At 42.0% G+C, this 16836-nt stretch overlaps 3 protein-coding genes across 3 annotated transcripts; 2 read left to right on the forward strand and 1 right to left on the reverse strand.

The window, feature by feature from the left end:
* Window positions 1-499: 499 nt before the first annotated feature.
* Window positions 500-3206, reverse strand: gnptg (N-acetylglucosamine-1-phosphate transferase subunit gamma). Its single transcript, XM_047033105.1, has 11 exons — window positions 3062-3206; window positions 2840-2894; window positions 2695-2762; window positions 2562-2616; window positions 2387-2470; window positions 2164-2257; window positions 1967-2081; window positions 1792-1874; window positions 1522-1647; window positions 1334-1415; window positions 500-1192 (listed from the first exon to the last, which is right to left on the reverse strand). The coding sequence occupies exons 1-11, from the start codon at window positions 3120-3122 to the stop codon at window positions 1113-1115; spliced, it is 903 nt and encodes a 300-aa protein (XP_046889061.1). The 5' UTR covers window positions 3123-3206; the 3' UTR covers window positions 500-1112.
* Window positions 3207-3228: 22 nt separating this feature from the next.
* Window positions 3229-7290, forward strand: tsr3 (TSR3 ribosome maturation factor). Its single transcript, XM_047033107.1, has 6 exons — window positions 3229-3616; window positions 5798-6008; window positions 6140-6333; window positions 6492-6659; window positions 6919-6973; window positions 7118-7290. The coding sequence occupies exons 1-6, from the start codon at window positions 3496-3498 to the stop codon at window positions 7209-7211; spliced, it is 843 nt and encodes a 280-aa protein (XP_046889063.1). The 5' UTR covers window positions 3229-3495; the 3' UTR covers window positions 7212-7290.
* Window positions 7291-7817: 527 nt separating this feature from the next.
* pdpk1b (3-phosphoinositide dependent protein kinase 1b) lies at window positions 7818-16752 on the forward strand. Its single transcript, XM_047033054.1, has 14 exons — window positions 7818-7958; window positions 10492-10770; window positions 10991-11033; window positions 11167-11304; window positions 11689-11833; window positions 11962-12059; window positions 12244-12319; window positions 12486-12554; window positions 12748-12844; window positions 12993-13166; window positions 13468-13685; window positions 13905-13962; window positions 14230-14382; window positions 14480-16752. Exons 1-14 carry the CDS (start codon window positions 7935-7937, stop codon window positions 14591-14593), a joined length of 1686 nt encoding a protein of 561 aa, XP_046889010.1. The 5' UTR covers window positions 7818-7934; the 3' UTR covers window positions 14594-16752.
* The last annotated feature ends 84 nt before the right edge of the window (window positions 16753-16836 follow it).

The following is a 16836-nucleotide window of genomic DNA, read 5'->3' on the forward strand; positions in this document are numbered from 1 at the left end:
ACCAAAGCAAAAAAAGAGAACTATCAGCATTCCTTATATTCAAGGTAACCTATTAACATTGTGTAAAAAAAAAAAAACGACTTATTCAAGTAGCATTTGAAAAGATCTGTGCTTGACTAGGCTTGCCTACAGCAATAGTCAAGTGTCTCTAAAAGAGCAAACCCTGTACATCTTTCACTCTGCCCAGGTAATGACAGTTTTTCAAATACACTACTTTGTACTACTTAAGAAGGAAGAATACTATGTATTATACTGCCCTCTGCTGTTTAGAGATACATATTGCAGCATATACCCAAAAATTCACAGACATTCAAATTCAAGTCTCCGTTAGCTTAAAATGTTATGGTATAAACAGTCTGGTGCTGTGGGTCTTTTTGCACAACAGAATCACAAAAGGGCTCTTTGTTTCTAAATGAATTGTAGATCCATTTTATAATAAATGAAAGTTGTACAGTTCATTGTACTTATAGCATATTGGATCCATATAATTGGCCAAGCAGCAGTTAATGACTCATTACTCAAGTGTTTAATTACATCGTTTTCATTTGACAAATAATTTCATACATGAAAAGTAAAGGGAACTTCAATGTAAGAGAGTGTCGTTGCATCATGTCCTCCTTCAGCTGTTTTGATTGGATCCGTATGTGCATAACCCTTACTAATGGACACACAGTCATACTTTTTCCGTGTGTCTTAGAGTTAGGTCAATAAAGCCTAATGTTTCATTTGAACAGCAATGGTCTTGAATCATCATTGTTAATGTCAGTTGGATTTCCACTGGAGACACATGACCTATTGTAGTCTGTCAGAGCTATCCATCTCTCGTTTGTGGCGCTCCTTGCCAGTCCCCTCGAGGCGGTGCTTGGTGGTGTCGTAGACCCCACGTCTGGCTGGTTTGTTCACCCTGCCACAGATCTCAGTGTCCAGATGGTTAAGAGCAAAGCGCCTGTTGCAGACCTCACAAGGCAAAAGGCTGGAGTCAATGGGACCGGTTGGCTGGTGGACTCTAGGACCGACCTGTATTTTAGGCATCAGACTTCGGTACTTGAGTCACCTGACAGCTACAAGATTTCCCCCCCCCCCCCCTGTTATGGATGTAGTGTACCATTCCTTCAAACCACATCTGTGATGAGGCCAATGTCTCCTCTAAGATGGTCCCCAACAGCCTTACTCACTGGATCCTTCACATCATCTGAATTACACAGAGACACAGTGGGGGAGAAAAACATGCTTGCATTACACAGTCTAGGGTAGTGGCAACATTTCATGTTGAGACCGTTTGACTACAGAAGTTGGAGTGAGATATGTATCTGGGCATGCAAATGAGGTTCACCTGTGTTTGGTTGGTGGGGGATATCATGTTGTGTGAGGAGGGCCTGTAGTCTGTGAATCTCTTCTCTCTGCTTGCGTAAATCCTACAGAAAAACTTGTTTTAGAACTTTCTCCAAATAGTCCATGTGTATAGCTTAGACGAGTAGTGACAGCTTACTAATGAAGGAATTGAATCTTACTGAACTTTACCTCGTTGCATTTCTGTAAGGAGTTTTGAGTATTTGAAGGGGTTGTGACCTCCTGTTTCACCTTGACCTTTTGGCTCTTCAGGAAACCAGCATCCTCAAAAATATCTCTCAGTAGATTATTGTACCCCTGCCAATAAAGGAAGACGGGTACATCTTAGAGAGCTACTTCCTGTATTTAGACGATCCCCGAAAAACAAATATTGTGTGAGCGTAGTCTGGCCACATTTATGTTTACGAGTTCCCGGACGGGACGGTGTAATACTATAGTTACCTGCTCAGTGATTAGTTCCTCATACAGAGCCTGCTCAGCCTCATCCCATTCTTTCTGCAGCCCTTCACTTAGGACCGGGTACACTTGTTGAACACACATACACACCAAGTTTCAGAGCTCAGCATTTACATTGTATAATTTGCAGGAAGACTTGGCCAGCTTTTAGCCGACTTACCTAGCAGAGAATGTGGGTGGCAGACTAGAGGGGTCTCGAACGTCAGGGAGTAAATACAGGTACTGGGCTCCGACACCTGAGCAAGCTTGCTGCTTACGCCACAGCTAAGAATGACCTGGAGATTTCAAAGGGTTCAATTCTGGTGTTTTATGTAGCATGTTGGGTCAGGCTAGGAACCAAAACAACACTGAACCCACCTTGGTTTGTCTATTTCGGTTCCCACATACATCCCCTTCTCTCATCCACATGGCCATAAACGTGTTGTTCACAATTTCCCACTCCTGCCAGATTCTGTTAAGAGAACCAGGGGTGAAGGTCAATGGAAATACTTCAGTAATGAGAAGGACAAAGGCAGCATGGTCGATGTGGTTAGAAGGAACTCTAGTACAAATAGGACTGGGCTGTGCAAGCTGTACTCACCCTAGTATTCCACTATAAGCATTCCACCTGAATGACTGCTCGTGTTGAGTGATATTGTGGAATGGACAAAATTCATATTTATACCTGTGCAGAGCGGGGAACACTATAGGGTTTATATACATCTATTATGTAATCAATGAAAATTGGTAGAATGTATGTAATGACAGGAACTTGCGTGGACTCGATGTAGCTGAAACACTTTCCTGCCAGTGTATGTAGATGAGGTGGTCCTTGAGGGGGAATGCCAGGGTCATCAAACTAGGACCATTAAGATTGGCTCAAAACGGATATCAGGTTATTGGTTTTACCTGATACTGGGGATGGGGTTGCCTTGGGCTGAAGCCTGCTTCCCTGAACCAACAACGGATTGTTGAGCCTGAACAAAAAAAGTGCAAAAAATGTATATTCAACGAGCGGTGCAGATATGGTAACTGAGCTGACATTAACACTTACCCAAATGTATTTGGTTCCTCCACAATCTTCATCTTACCCGCAAATGCATGTGACACTGAGTAAGAAAAACAACAATAAAGCAGCAGTGTAAACACGTCTTGAAGTTCAGATAATACTTGACTAAATCGATGACATCAGGAAACAGTATACGTATGGCTCAGTAGTAACCATACGTATGGCTACTGTAGAACTTTATCATTCAGTCATTAATCAGGTACTTACCAAGAAGTATTACAAATATAATCCGCAATATGTGAGATTGACCATTAGGTATGCAATACATGGTTGACTATTTTGAGTCGATAAATGTTCTTTCACTCCAACAGAATATCCAGCTGCTGTTAGTTCCTACAAATACAAAACACGTGATCAGGTCAGCTGATCAAAATACGCAAACTGCGCCTGCGTCTCTTGTGTGCGCCACATGAATGCATGGCTGACATTTCAGTGTATTAATATTGCGTTTACTAAGATGTTGTCTAAGAAAGATCAGCAATCGTTTTACAAATCATGTCATAGTCCATCGGAATTTGGTGAAGGATATGCGTTCTTGGTAGCCACTAACTAAGTGAATTTGCTGGAAGTTTTCTCACTAGTCTGAGATAGTTCGCCAGTAAGTCTGACCTAGCTAGCTACATTGTAAATAGTTTATTGTCATGGGACGAAAGAAGCAGGGTAAATTTGAGCGTTCTGACAATAAAGGGAAAGATAAAAGACACAAGATGAAAGGGAAATCCCTTGAAACTTTCACAGAAGAAATGCATGGCGCATTACAAGGTAAAAACACAAAGCAACAGAGGCATTACTTTCTGTTTCTGAAGACTAGTCCAGTATTTTGTGAGAGGCAGCTAAATCTTTTTTTGCGTTTTGGACGTCCATATGGACGTCCATAGACTGACGGCGATGGCTGCTGATCTTTGCATGGATGGACGGACGGCGATGCTGTTCAGAGTGCCGTCCATAGAGGGAGCAGATATTTTGGACGGCGTCATAGCCGTCCATATGGACGGCGATGCTGTTCAGAGTGCCGTCCATAGAGGGAGCAGATATTTTGGACGGCGATGGATTAGCAGGGACGTCCCTCGTGCCGTCCATAGAGGGAGCAGATATTTTGGACGGCGTCATAGCCGCCCATATGGACGGCGATGCTGTTCAGAGTGCCGTCCATAGAGGGAGCATATATTTTGGACGGCGATGGATTGAATGTTTAGCAGGCTGTTGAGCTAACAGAACTGCCGAAGGCTACCATAGCATGTAGCTAGCTACATTAACTTTGGATGACTCAATCTTTTGTCAAGTTAATTTGTATGAATTGCATGTTAGTGCAATATTTACGCCTTTATTCTGTTTTTTTTACATAATCAGCAGTATGATCTCATGACAATATAGACTTGAAAAACAATATGTTATGGTTTGGGTTTGCCTATAGGCTACATTTATTTTAATTATTTCGAGAATTGTTAATAAAGACTCATTTAAAAGGTTAACATTTGGAGTGTTAGGCCCATAGGCTATTACGTTTTGCATTTGTCTCCGCTCAAAGTGGTTCGTGCGCAACATTGGAGCTACTGACTGGTGGCTCCAAATCCACCCATAAAACACTTTAAACTGACGGCTTAAAAGACCTAAAGGGCAATGTATTTCATAGGGTCATAACACAATGTTAAAATCTTAATTGAGTCTTTATTAACAATTCTCGAAATAATTAAAATATATGTAGCCTATATCTAGGCAAACCCTAACCATAACATATTGTTTTTCAAGTCTGTATTGTCATGAGATTATATTGTTGATTGGCCTACTTTTGTATGTTAAAAATAAAATAAAGGCGTAAATATATAGCCTTCACTTAAATGCAATTAATACAAAATAACGTGACAAAACTTATTGAGTCATCCACGGTTGCTGTAGCTACATTCATGGTAGCCTTTGACGGCTTTGGTTTGGCTCAACACATCGTATTGTGTTTTGCATTGGTCTCCGCTCCAAGCGAGTGTTTGTTGTTTTGCGTTTGTCTCCGTGCGCAAAGTTCGTGCGCAAGATTGGAGCTACTGACTGGTGGCTTCAAATCCACCCATAAAACACTTTAAACTGACGGTTTAAAAGACCTAAATGGCAATGTATTTCATAGGGTCATAACACAATGTTAACCTTTTAAATGAGTCTTTATTAACAATTCTCGAAATAATTAAAATAAATGTAGCCTATAGGCAAACCCAAACCATAACATATTGTTTTTCAAGTCTATATTGTCATGAGATCATACTGCTGATTATGTAAAAAAAACAGAATAAAGGCGTAAATATTGCACTAACATGCAATTCATACAAATTAACTTGACAAAAGATAGAGTCATCCAAAGTTAATGTAGCTAGCTACATGCTATGGTAGCCTTCGGCAGTTCTGTTAGCTCAACAGCCTGCTAAACATTCAATCCATCGCCGTCCAAAATATATGCTCCCTCTATGGACGGTACTCTGAACAGCATCGCCGTCCATATGGACGGCTATGATGCCGTCCAAAATATCTGCTCCCTCTATGGACGGCACGAGGGACGTCCCTGCTAATCCATCGCCGTCCAAAATATCTGCTCCCTCTATGGACGGCACTCTGAACAGCATCGCCGTCCATATGGACGGCTATGACGCCGTCCAAAATATCTGCTCCCTCTATGGACGGCACTCTGAACAGCATCGCCGTCCATATGGACGGCTATGACGCCGTCCAAAATATCTGCTCCCTCTATGGACGGCACTCTGAACAGCATCGCCGTCCGTCCATCCATGCAAAGATCAGCAGCCATCGCCGTCAGTCTATGGACGTCCATATGGACGTCCAAAACGCAAAAAAAGATTTAGCTCCTACTGTATTTTGTAGGAATATCAGAGGCACGTCCAATTAACTGAACGAAAATGATGTTGTCCTTCCACTGTAATCATTATCCTTTTTCTTCTTCAGCCACATTGCACCCAGAGGAAGGAGAGGAAGCTGCCCAGGTTAAATTGCCCTGTCCGCTGGCTATGTGGGAGCTTGGCCACTGTGACCCCAAGCGCTGTACTGGCAGGAAGCTAGTCCGTAAAGGCTTTGTGCGTAACCTTCGTCTTAACCAGAGGTTCAATGGCCTCATATTGAGCCCCATGGGCACAAAATATGTCACACCAGCAGACCGGTGAGTGTTGAGTTGCATGGTAAAGGTAATGGTATTAGTCGGGAAACGTTAATGGAGCTGGCAAAATCTTTATTGGGGACTGTATCACTAACTCACATGGCTGAATGTGTCTTCATATGTGTTGTTATCAGAGAGATTGTGGCTCAGAGTGGACTGGCAGTCATTGATTGCTCCTGGGCTAAGCTTGATGAGACTCCCTTCAGTAAGATGACAGGGAGTCATCCCCGCTTGCTGCCTTTCCTGGTGGCAGCAAACCCAGTCAACTATGGCAAGCCTTGCAAGTTATCTTGTGTTGAGGCTTTTGCTGCCACGTTCTGCATTGTGGGTAAGGCTAGATCTGATCCACAGGTGACTTGTAACCAATACTACATCAGTCGAAACACCATGACACCATTAAAGATGCCACTAGAAGTATTTATATGGGATTTTTAAGATTCTGGTTCTTAGTTTGGTCTATTATGATTGGTCATGTCTCTATTGTAGGCTTTCAGGACCTGGCTGTAATCCTACTGAGAAAATTTAAGTGGGGTACAGTATTCCTGGACCTGAACAAAACACTGCTGGAGCGCTATGCAGCCTGTCAGTCAGAAGACGAGCTACTGGCTGCTGAGAAAGAGTACATCAACAAACAACCAGAAGAGGAGGAGTTTGGTTAGATACTATAAGCATTAACTTCAACAACAACAAAATGTGCCCTTGGAGGGCAATTGTTTTTTGCTGCAAGACAGAGATAAATTGATATAAATACACGACTATAAAATACAAGATGGCCATTTTAGGAGATAGAATATTAGTAGATTACTTATTTAATGTTTGATCTCCTTTTTCCTCAAGACTTACAGCTTTGGAACATTTTGTTATTTAAACTATACTAAAATTTCCCTTGGGTCACAACATGTTGTTTTTGCAGATCCCTTCGATGTTGACTCAGGGAGGGAGTGCATGAACCTCAACAGACCTCAGTGGTGAGACATCTATTTCAAGTGGTTTGCTTGTTAACATATCCATTGGACGTTTGCATTTATGTTGCAGGAGTTAATTTAACAACAGTTTTTGTCTGTCATGCAGTTCTAAAGATTGCCTTGTATTGATTGTTTTCTGTGATTTAGTGTTGCTGAGGAAGATGATTCAAGCAGTGACGAAGCTAGGGTGTCAGAAGATGATGATGACGATGATGAAGAACTAAAGGAACACAGAAAGTGACCCTCAGGATTTGTTCAAACCACTGATTTGTATGAAGTAAACTTCAATGATTTACAATAAAATAAATTCACTTATCTAATCATGTCAACAGAAATGGGAGGAATTGTGTAAATCATGGTATGATGTTTATTTCCAATTTGTAAATAAATGCTCATCAATAGCTAAACGTTCATTATAAACACATTATTTTGATTATTTATATAGTAGATTATGGGATTCTAGTTCCCGTAGTTCCAACTGGGGTGTCAAATCCTGGTTTCGCGAAAACTTTAGAATACTAATAAGAAGGGAGATTTATTGAGCGTCCGAGTCTCAACAGAGATATCGTCTAAATATGGTAACCTAGGACATATCACACATGATAAGAACAGTTATAAACCGTTGCTGCGAGACGTCCAAGGCGATGATTTTCCAAAAAATCATAGACGCTTTTTTGTAAGGCAATTTCAGATTGGTAAACTATTAGCGTTAGGGCAGTCATTCCTAACAATAAAATTGCATTATAAATATTAAAGTAGTTATTATTCTGACCTTTCATTAAGTTTGGCAAAAAAGGAAAAGAAAAAAAAGCGAGGGGGCGGATACAGGGAAGTATCCTCTCCTGTCTTTGCGGTAACATTGTTGTGGAACGACGTCACAGCTGGAAAATGAAGGCGGCGAGGCAGCCATTACTGGAGGTTCTGTAATTATTTTATTCCAAATAAATACTCGCGGAAAACTTCCATGGCAAGAGCCACAAGTCAATTAGTAAGTATTGCAACTTTCATCCGAATATCATCTCGAAGCCATTGCTTTAGATGTTGTGTGTGGCGGCAGTTTGACAACATTTTCGATGCGTTGGGCCTTCATTTCAAACAGCGGTAATATCAGGAGGACCTTGCTAACGTCGTTACTGTTGTAGCATAGCATGCTAGCTTGCTAGCGCAAGCTTATAATATACTCCGCTGGACTGGATAATACTAGCTATGTGCATTTTTCTCTTTATACTACTGCCAAACTGTCTTTAACAAATTAGTTTGCGCTTTTTATTAACGCTTACTAACCCGCAACATTTCATCGATTGTTATGATTCCCCCTACGCGCTTTAGTCTGGCAATGCGCTTGAACTGGTTCTGTCTATTTACTGGAATAGTTCCATGGATCTGGGTTTATGTTGTAGCTTTAGCTAAGTGTCATACATGATCAACCCAGGCACATCCATTGAATTTGCTAACAATTCTTTCCCTGAATATATTGATATGTGTTAATCTCAGAACAGTTTAATAGAAAAGGCCCTGTTGCACTTCCTATATTTTGTCATATTTATTAATCCAAATAGAATTAAAAGTTTCTTTAAACTCAAAACGATATGTTTCAGATTGAGAATTGGAGTTTCGCGGCCTCAACTTTTTCAACATGTACATCATTTGCTTTTTCAACAGTGACACATTTTTTGTGTAGTATTTGAGAAGTCCGTTGTGCTCTTCAAATAAGTCAACCAATCTCGCTGTTATCGGCAAATATCTAAATTCTAGCTAACATATATAAATTAAGCAAAACAGATGTCCATTAACATTTGAACGAAAAGTACCAAAGACTCATTCTGTTCTAGACCCCCCATGCTACCAGCTAGCTAGCTAGCCACACTGCTGGATGCTTTTCGTCAACAACTTTGCATGGATGGAATCTGCTGGCTAGCTAGCTAGGAAGTCTACTTGGCCGGCTAAAAGGTGTGATATTATGCAGCAGTGCGTGTTTCGTTTGTCATGTCGGTGGTGGATGGATGGCTAGCTAATTGGCTTATCAACTTCTTGCTGTCACTGCCCTCTTTGACCACAGTAGAAACAGTCCCATCAAAGTTGTGCTCCACTTTAGCTAGCTAGTGTGTGTTACTCGAGCCAACTAATCTAGCCAGCTGGTGCTAGCTAGCTACATGTTGGTTCATCCCCAGCCTAGTGAGCTAGCCCGCTGTTTACACCATTTGGCTTGGAAACTATTAGTCAGTAGCACAGTGGCAACACAATTAACTGGCCACGCCAGTTCTGTATATTTAGTCTATTAATTTGAGTGGGTTTAGTGAACACACTGACAGTGTGATCATTATAGATTCGTGCATGTTGTGGCCCAGCCAGGCTTGTCTGTCTCGTTAGCTACCTAACCATTGCATTAGCTAGCTAGCAAGCCATCGAACTATGGACAAGCACCTAGCGCTAAACATTTATAATGTGAAACATGCTCCATAGATACTTAAATTTCCGTTGTCATTTAATTAATACAAGCAGGGAATTATAGTGTTGACTATTTTTGAAATTGGTTGCATGGAACGACCTTCACATTAACGTCCTTTCTGAAATTGTCCCCTTAGCTGCCGTTGACAAATGCTAACATGGCGAGCTATATTTATAGCCTATAACGATCTCCTAGCGTTTGGGGGCACCTAGCTACCTGTATTTACAGTTGACCATTATAAGGTACACGCCAGCACGTTTATCATGATGGTCACCTAGCTATGTAAACAATGTTATGTCGAGTGAGCCAAGCTGCGTATCTCATCAAACTTTACGTCAGTGACTGTCACGTGGAAGATGTATGCAACTAGCTAGTCTAGTAGCTAAATAGTGTTTTACATCATGGCCGGTAAAGGGCTGGGCCCACTGTGGCTAGCAGTACTAGCACAGTGAAAGCCACGATTTAAATCAGCCTTTATTACCTTATGTGTATTTTAAAGCACCTTCAACATAATGCTTCGAATAGATGAATGGCGGACCGCATTGCTGGGCAATGATTCCATATTAACTCTGTCCTTGTTTACTTATAATCCTTTAACGATACTGTTTTTCACTATTTGTTGTTGTCCTTCACGCCATCCATGATCTATTTCACCACCTTGTGCACGAGATTGGCACGTTAACGAACGTGGAACCGTTTCGTCTCATTCGTGCTTGTTGTCATAGTGCGGTTGAAAACATATGAATAGCATGTAGACTAGTCATTTCCCTTTTTAGCATGGAGACTACTATATTTACTTTTGCACAGTGGTAACATAATAATGCATTTGAAGATTCTTATATGCTAGAGTCTTATATGCTAAATATTTTCACACTTCACCTTCACAATTTGCCTCTTTTCAAGTGTGAAAGGAGTCAGCCTTTTTGTGTGAAAAAATGCCCCTTTCCTCAAGTAGACTTACACAAATGCCTACAGTTTTTTAATTTATTTATTATACTTTACTGGAATCCTTATCCTTAGTCAATGCTGTACTTTTCAATTAACGACACCCCTGTCTTTCTTCCTTTTGCAGTATGATGTTGTGCCCATTCAATCCAGCGTTGTCATCTGTTCCTGCCCACATCCATCAATGGTAAGAAATCAGCCTGACTCCTGCTCGCCACTTGCTATCCCAGGCGCAAGTAGCAGTCACTGTCCAAGCATGGAGGGATCTGCCTCTGAAGCTCGGGCCTCGAGCAAGCCTGCCAGCCAGGGCTCTGAGCTCCGGACGCCGCAGCCCATGCAGCCCCGTAAGAAGAGGCCCGATGACTTCAAATTCGGCAAGATTCTGGGAGAAGGATCCTTCTCTACCGTACGTAGCGTCACATTCCATCTCGGTTATGAATTAGCTTGAGATAGTTGTTGTTACATGCTTGCATTCTTGTGGTCAAATACTTGAGGTACTCATCTTCAATTCTTTTCAACCTGATTGATTACAAAGGGCTAAGACGTTTTAATAACAGCTAGCCTCTTTGTTCAAGGGAATTTAGGATTCTAAACTTTGTTTGTTTATGCTGTCTTTCATTTCATAGGTTGTCTTGGCAAGAGAACAGTCAACTTCAAAAGAATATGCAAGTAAGTAGCTGTTCTGTGTTGTGTAATAAAAGGCTGAATAAATGTTTAACAACATTAGTATACATGACTGTCCTTTTGACTTTGTACTTAGTTCAGCCCTCTTGACTAACACCAAAATATCGTTCTCTTTCAGTTAAGATTTTGGAGAAACGGCATATTATGAAGGAGAACAAGGCGCAGTACGTCAAAAGAGAACGGGATGTAATGTCCATTCTAGATCATCCATTCTTTGTGAAACTCTACTTTACGTTTCAGGACGATGAAAAGTTGTGTATCCTTTCATTAACAAGAGCAGGGCATCACAGACTGGTGCCTGAATGACTGCAACACACAGTATGCATCCTGTGCGCCCCACACCCACTCAACCTCAATTTGACAATCCAGTGTGAATGGAAAAACAACGCTCTGATGTTTACACAAATATAGATGAGGAAAGCCTCATGTCGAGGCTAATGGTTAAGTGCCTGCGTCCAGTGTAATTGATCAAATGAATAAAGTGTGTCATTGGATATGGTTGTTAAACCTTCATCTTCATCTGATGTACTGCAAAAGAGCCATTAGTAACAGAATTATCTCATCTTTCTTTGTTGTTAGTTGAGTATACACTGTTCTTGCTTCTTGTAGTATGACATTGTCCTTAACAACCCTCTGTCAGATTTTGGCCTCAGCTATGCTAAGAATGGGGAGCTTTTGAAATACATTCGCAAAATCGGCTCCTTTGATGAGACCTGTACTAGATTCTACTCGGCTGAAATAGTTAGCGCACTAGAATATTTGCATGATAAGGGGATTATACACAGGTAAGAAAGTTGCAGATATGAATATGTATGATATACAATTAATTCAGTGTAAATCAGTTGCAATACAAACATACCAGGTTTGTCTTGTCATGGGAAACATCCACCTCACCTCACTTTTCCACTTTTAGAGACCTGAAACCTGAGAATATTTTACTGAGCGAAGAGATGCACATCCAGATAACAGATTTTGGAACGGCAAAGCAGCTGTCCTCGGATAGCAACCAAGGTATATTGATATTTCTGTCAACATTGTTTCTGTCGAAGACCCAGCTTGTGGGCGCCTCATCCTTTACTCTATCTGAGGGAACTGCTTTCCTCATGCATCCCAACTCTTGTCTTGTGCTCTGCCTGTTTGTAACCTGCCTCGTGTCAACATACTCAACACGATCAATTTTTCTATCGTCCTGCAGCAAGAGCAAACTCATTTGTAGGAACGGCCCAGTATGTGTCTCCTGAGCTGCTGACGGAGAAGTCAGCCTGCAAAAGGTGAGGGAGGCCTACCACACGACACCAACCCTTTAGACAGCTGATCTTAAGTCCATTTAGAGTGTTAGGCCTATAATACATTTGATTCTGCATGCATTGTGGGAATTGGGTTTCTGGACAATATGACCAAAAATGACCTGGTGGTGGTTCTGTTTGTTTTTTTTAGCTCTGACCTTTGGGCCCTAGGATGCATAATCTATCAGCTGGTGGCTGGGTTACCACCGTTCAGAGCTGGGTAAGGACAGTAGAATGCCTGCTTGTACCTTCACAAAACCTGAACATTTAACCTCTAGTTATTAAGTTCAAGAATAATTCTGGTATTATGGTGGTCATCTACTCTACAGATCTTTTATAGACACCCTCTCACATTGTCAACTTTTTTCATCCTCTCTAAATGTTCTCCACATGATGTGTATTTTCCGTACCAGAAACGAGTACCTAATATTCCAGAAGATAATAAAGCTGGAATATGAATTCCCTGAGAAGTTCTTCCCCAAAGCCAAGGATCTTGTCAAACAGCTTTTGGTAGGTTATGTTTTCATCTCACAGCCATCATTAACACCACTAACAACAGGGTCTGTTTGTATTTACAGCTACGCTATGTGCAAAGCAAACATGGAGTCTTCAGACAGGTAGAACCTCAGTTAACATTACGCTGTGAACTTCCACGTAGTCGCTGGACCCCTCCAAGCGGATTGGTTGTGAGGAGAGTGGAGGGTACGACCCCTTGAGGGGACACCCCTTCTTCGAGACCATCTCCTGGGGGGACATCCACGTGCAGACCCCCCCGAAGCTGACGCCCTACCTGCCGGCCATGTCAGAGGATGACGAGGACTGCTATGGAAATGTAAGAACACCCAGGTCGACTGATGATGATGACGATGTACCTTGACGCCTAAGAAACACTGTCCAGATCTGTTTTTCATGACGTTTCGTTATTCAGTTAACGTGGGCTGACCAAGTGAAATGGCAACACCCAAACACTGTGTACCAACCGGCTGAATTTCTTTCATATCACCTAATGTAGGACTCTCATAACAACATAAGTGTCCATGATCTTCTTAATTACCCCCCCCCCCCCCCCCCCCCCCCCCCCCCCCCCCCCCCCCCCCCCCCCCCCCCCCCCCCCCCCCCCCCCCCCCCCCCAGTACGATGACCTCCTGAGCCAGTTCAGCAGCATGCAGGTGGCCCCATCCAGCTCCACCCACTCCCTCTCCACACCCGAGTCCATTCCCCCACAGAGGTCCAGCAGCAACATCGAGCAGTACATCCACGACCTGGACAACAACTCCTTTGAGCTGGATCTGCAGTTCTCAGAGGTGGAGAAGCAGCTGCTGCTGGAGAAACAAACCAGTGGAAACACCTGGTAATGACGCCCCGCCCCCTCCTCCCCCGTCTGTCTGAGTGTGGACAGGCCTGGATGTATCATGTAATGCAACAGAAAAACAGTCTTTGAAAGGCAACTGGTAGAAAGTGTCATATTTGAAAGGAAATGCATTTTTGTCTATTGAATTCAGATTTTCAAATGTGTGTGTGCAGTCTGTAGTAAATGTGCTGAATTTTTTGGGGTTTCTCATTCACACAGGCATCAGTTTGTGGAGAATAATTTGATCCTTAAAATGGGTCCGGTGGATAAGCGGAAGGTAAGTGGATCTTTCTTGCTAAAACTAGTTTGTCTTAACCTGTTCCTCAAGTCTTCTTAAGTCCAATTCTCTCCTCAAGCTAGTGTAGTGGATTTGGTCAGGTGCGGTGTCATTGGGTTCGATGTCATGTGGTGTTGTCTAAGAAATATTTCAGTTTCATGAAAATGGATCTCAGCCAACAGTGAAGGGGAATTCCCCTTCTGGTGGGGAATGTCACACATACACTAGCCCCCTCTGGTGGTCATGTTATGTTACAACACGTTCCAGGGCCTGTTTGCTCGGCGGAGGCAGCTGCTGCTCACTGAGGGGCCACACCTGTACTACGTGGACCCTGTCAACAAGGTCCTGAAGGGGGAGATCCCCTGGTCCCCAGAGCTGCGCCCCGAGGCCAAGAACTTCAAGACCTTCTTTGTTCACACGGTAAATGTGACAAGAGTAGTGGGTTATTGGTATCTGTCTATAGTTACTACACTGTGAATCGAACAATTTTTTTAATGGCCTCTTATTTTCCTTGCAGCCCAATCGAACATACTATCTGATGGACCCCAGTGGAAACGCTGACAAGTGGTGTAAGAAAATCCAGGAAGTGTGGAGAAAGATCTATCACAAACACCAAAATCCTGGCCTATAGGAGAGCAGTTCCTCCTGTGACCACTCCTTCCTCCTAGCTCTGAGGCCAATCACGGAGCAGAGTAACACCCTCTTTAGTGCCCTTCATCACCGCAATGTAAACAAACTCTTTTAGAGACGCTGGCATCTATGGCATCTAGACCTTGTTTATTTTCCTTCTCTGAAATGAGCTGAACCAATAGGAAAAAAAAGACACCATGGGATTCAGGGTTGCTTTGCTTGTTCTTTGTGCTCTCTGTGGGGCTTCTATTGCATTTTTTCCATGTGTGGATGATGAGACTGCTACCATGCACATTGGCTTCTTGTACATTCTGCAGGGGAAAGAGAGGACAGGCTTGTCTGTAGAATTCCACCGGCATAGGTACCATTTAGGACCATCTCTCAGTGCAAGGACTGGGCTCCTGCTTCAGCGACACCATAACACAATCCAGCATCAAGCATGAACCAGAGCCTAACCCTCAGTATCATACCTTAAACCATATCCTAATACAAAATTGTATGCTTAATGTTTCCTCAGACCCTAACGCCATTTATATACTCCATAGTTCCAAGCCGAACACAGCCCGGTTCGTTATCTTACCTCAACTAGACACGAACCCAAATAAAGTCTATTTTTGTCAGATTCCCATGGTTCACATAGTATATTTTATTTTTGTTCTCTAGGCTCTTGGTTCTTGCTGATATATTGCCCGTTTTGGGTCATTTACTGTTTCAGAACCGAGTGCTGGCCCCTGTAATGTCAGAGTTGAATTGGTTGCTGCACAGTTCAGTTTGGGTTTTGGTTAGACAGTGAGAGAGGAAGTTAGTCAATAATAGACCTGTTTCATAGGGGGTGGGTGAACATGCCACTAGCTTGTACTCTTTTTGTTTTGTTTTAATCATAAGACTCGCTTAGATTTTCTGCACAGCCAGTTGGTAGCTCAGGCTTGTCCGCTTCTCTTCCGGGGCACTGGAAATTTAGTTTATTAAAGTTAAGGTGGTTATTTTGACTGCATTGGCAACCATGGCTGATATTATTGAATTATTTGGCTGTTCTGTACCATTCACTGGCTATTTCTTTGTGGTTTGAATACTTTTTTTTTGGTGGGATTATTGGTTCATCTTCAGTTTGTTCTTTCGAAGAAAAGAAAAAAAGCGAAATCGAATGCTGACCACCCCACGTTGAACAGGAAAGATTCAACACAGAGATACATGCAAACTATCACTTCTTGGAAGCAATCACAGTAAAGCTGTATTCCCAAGGCGAGTTGGCAGTTTCCTGGTCGGCTTCTCAAGGCTCTTTTAGAGTTTCTCTATGGTTTGTCTACATGACACCTGGCCCACTATAAATTGTGCGATGGATTCGATTTTTTTTTCTCCTTTTTTTATTTTATTAAAGAAAAATATAATACTTTAAATTCTGACATTATCTTGCGGTCCTCTCGAAGGACTCTTCCTCCAGCCGAGTCAGTGTGCAGTGTGTGACTGGAGCGATTGGATAGCAGCCTCTTGACCTCAGGCTTGGGCTGAATGTAGATGGATGTCAGCAAAAGGGTATCTTCTGTCTGATCCAAATAACAGATTAAATTGCTGTATCCGCTCTAAAGTTGAGGAAACGCTACAGATAAAGAGTTTCCTCCTCTCTTGCTAGAACATTTTTAAAATCAAGATGGCGCGGCAGTCGGTTACATTGTGTATGTAATACTCTACCTGGTTTGTAACCGACTAGAACTGTGATGTACAGATGATGTATTATTGAAATCTGAAGCAAGTAATGCAATGATATTAGGATACAGTTTTTGTATTTTTATTCTTGTATAAGGTTATTTGATGGCTATTGTTTAGCCTCTAGTTCATTCTGTGTTATTTAAATTCTAATATATGAATCATATTTGGATTGAAGTCATGTTCAGGGGCCATGTTGTGTATGTATTGAGATGTAAAGCCTTTGAATGTGAATAATTATTGTAAACTATAATATTTTACAGCTTTTTTCTTACTATATCATATACATTTTCTATTTGCTCAGTGATTTAATCATATTTCTGATAATTTAATGAATCTGTTCATTCTCTCTCTGATTATTTGTGCGCTAGGTCAGTAGTTGTTGAATGATGAATTTTCCACGTAATGCTTGGTAGTGCAGTAATTAAAGCATGTAGGGATTTAGGCATACAATAATGATATGCCTCCTGTCTTCTTTCAACCTGCCATGCTATAAACATGATTACATCCTCCCATGAAAAGACAACTTCAAATGGTTAT

This window comes from Hypomesus transpacificus, chromosome 13 (genome assembly GCF_021917145.1).
Source record: "Hypomesus transpacificus isolate Combined female chromosome 13, fHypTra1, whole genome shotgun sequence".
NCBI lineage: Eukaryota > Metazoa > Chordata > Actinopteri > Osmeriformes > Osmeridae > Hypomesus > Hypomesus transpacificus.

Bases quoted from the DNA above. Each gene is read 5' to 3' on its own strand.
- tsr3 (XM_047033107.1), top strand. From the start codon at position 3,496: ATGGGACGAAAGAAGCAGGGTAAATTTGAGCGTTCTGACAATAAAGGG. The intron at 6,334-6,491 runs GTAAGGCTAGAT...TCTCTATTGTAG, and splicing joins TGCCACGTTCTGCATTGTGG to GCTTTCAGGACCTGGCTGTA. The intron at 6,974-7,117 runs GTGAGACATCTA...TCTGTGATTTAG, and splicing joins AACCTCAACAGACCTCAGTG to TGTTGCTGAGGAAGATGATT.
- pdpk1b (XM_047033054.1), top strand. From the start codon at position 7,935: ATGGCAAGAGCCACAAGTCAATTA. The intron at 10,771-10,990 runs GTACGTAGCGTC...TTCATTTCATAG, and splicing joins GAGAAGGATCCTTCTCTACC to GTTGTCTTGGCAAGAGAACA. The intron at 12,555-12,747 runs GTAAGGACAGTA...TTTCCGTACCAG, and splicing joins TTACCACCGTTCAGAGCTGG to AAACGAGTACCTAATATTCC.
- gnptg (XM_047033105.1), bottom strand. From the start codon at position 3,122: ATGTATTGCATACCTAATGGTCAATCTCACATATTGCGGATTATATTT. The intron at 1,875-1,966 runs GTAAGTCGGCTA...GTGTTCAACAAG, and splicing joins CCACCCACATTCTCTGCTAG to TGTACCCGGTCCTAAGTGAA. The intron at 1,416-1,521 runs GTAAAGTTCAGT...GTTTTTCTGTAG, and splicing joins CCTTACAGAAATGCAACGAG to GATTTACGCAAGCAGAGAGA.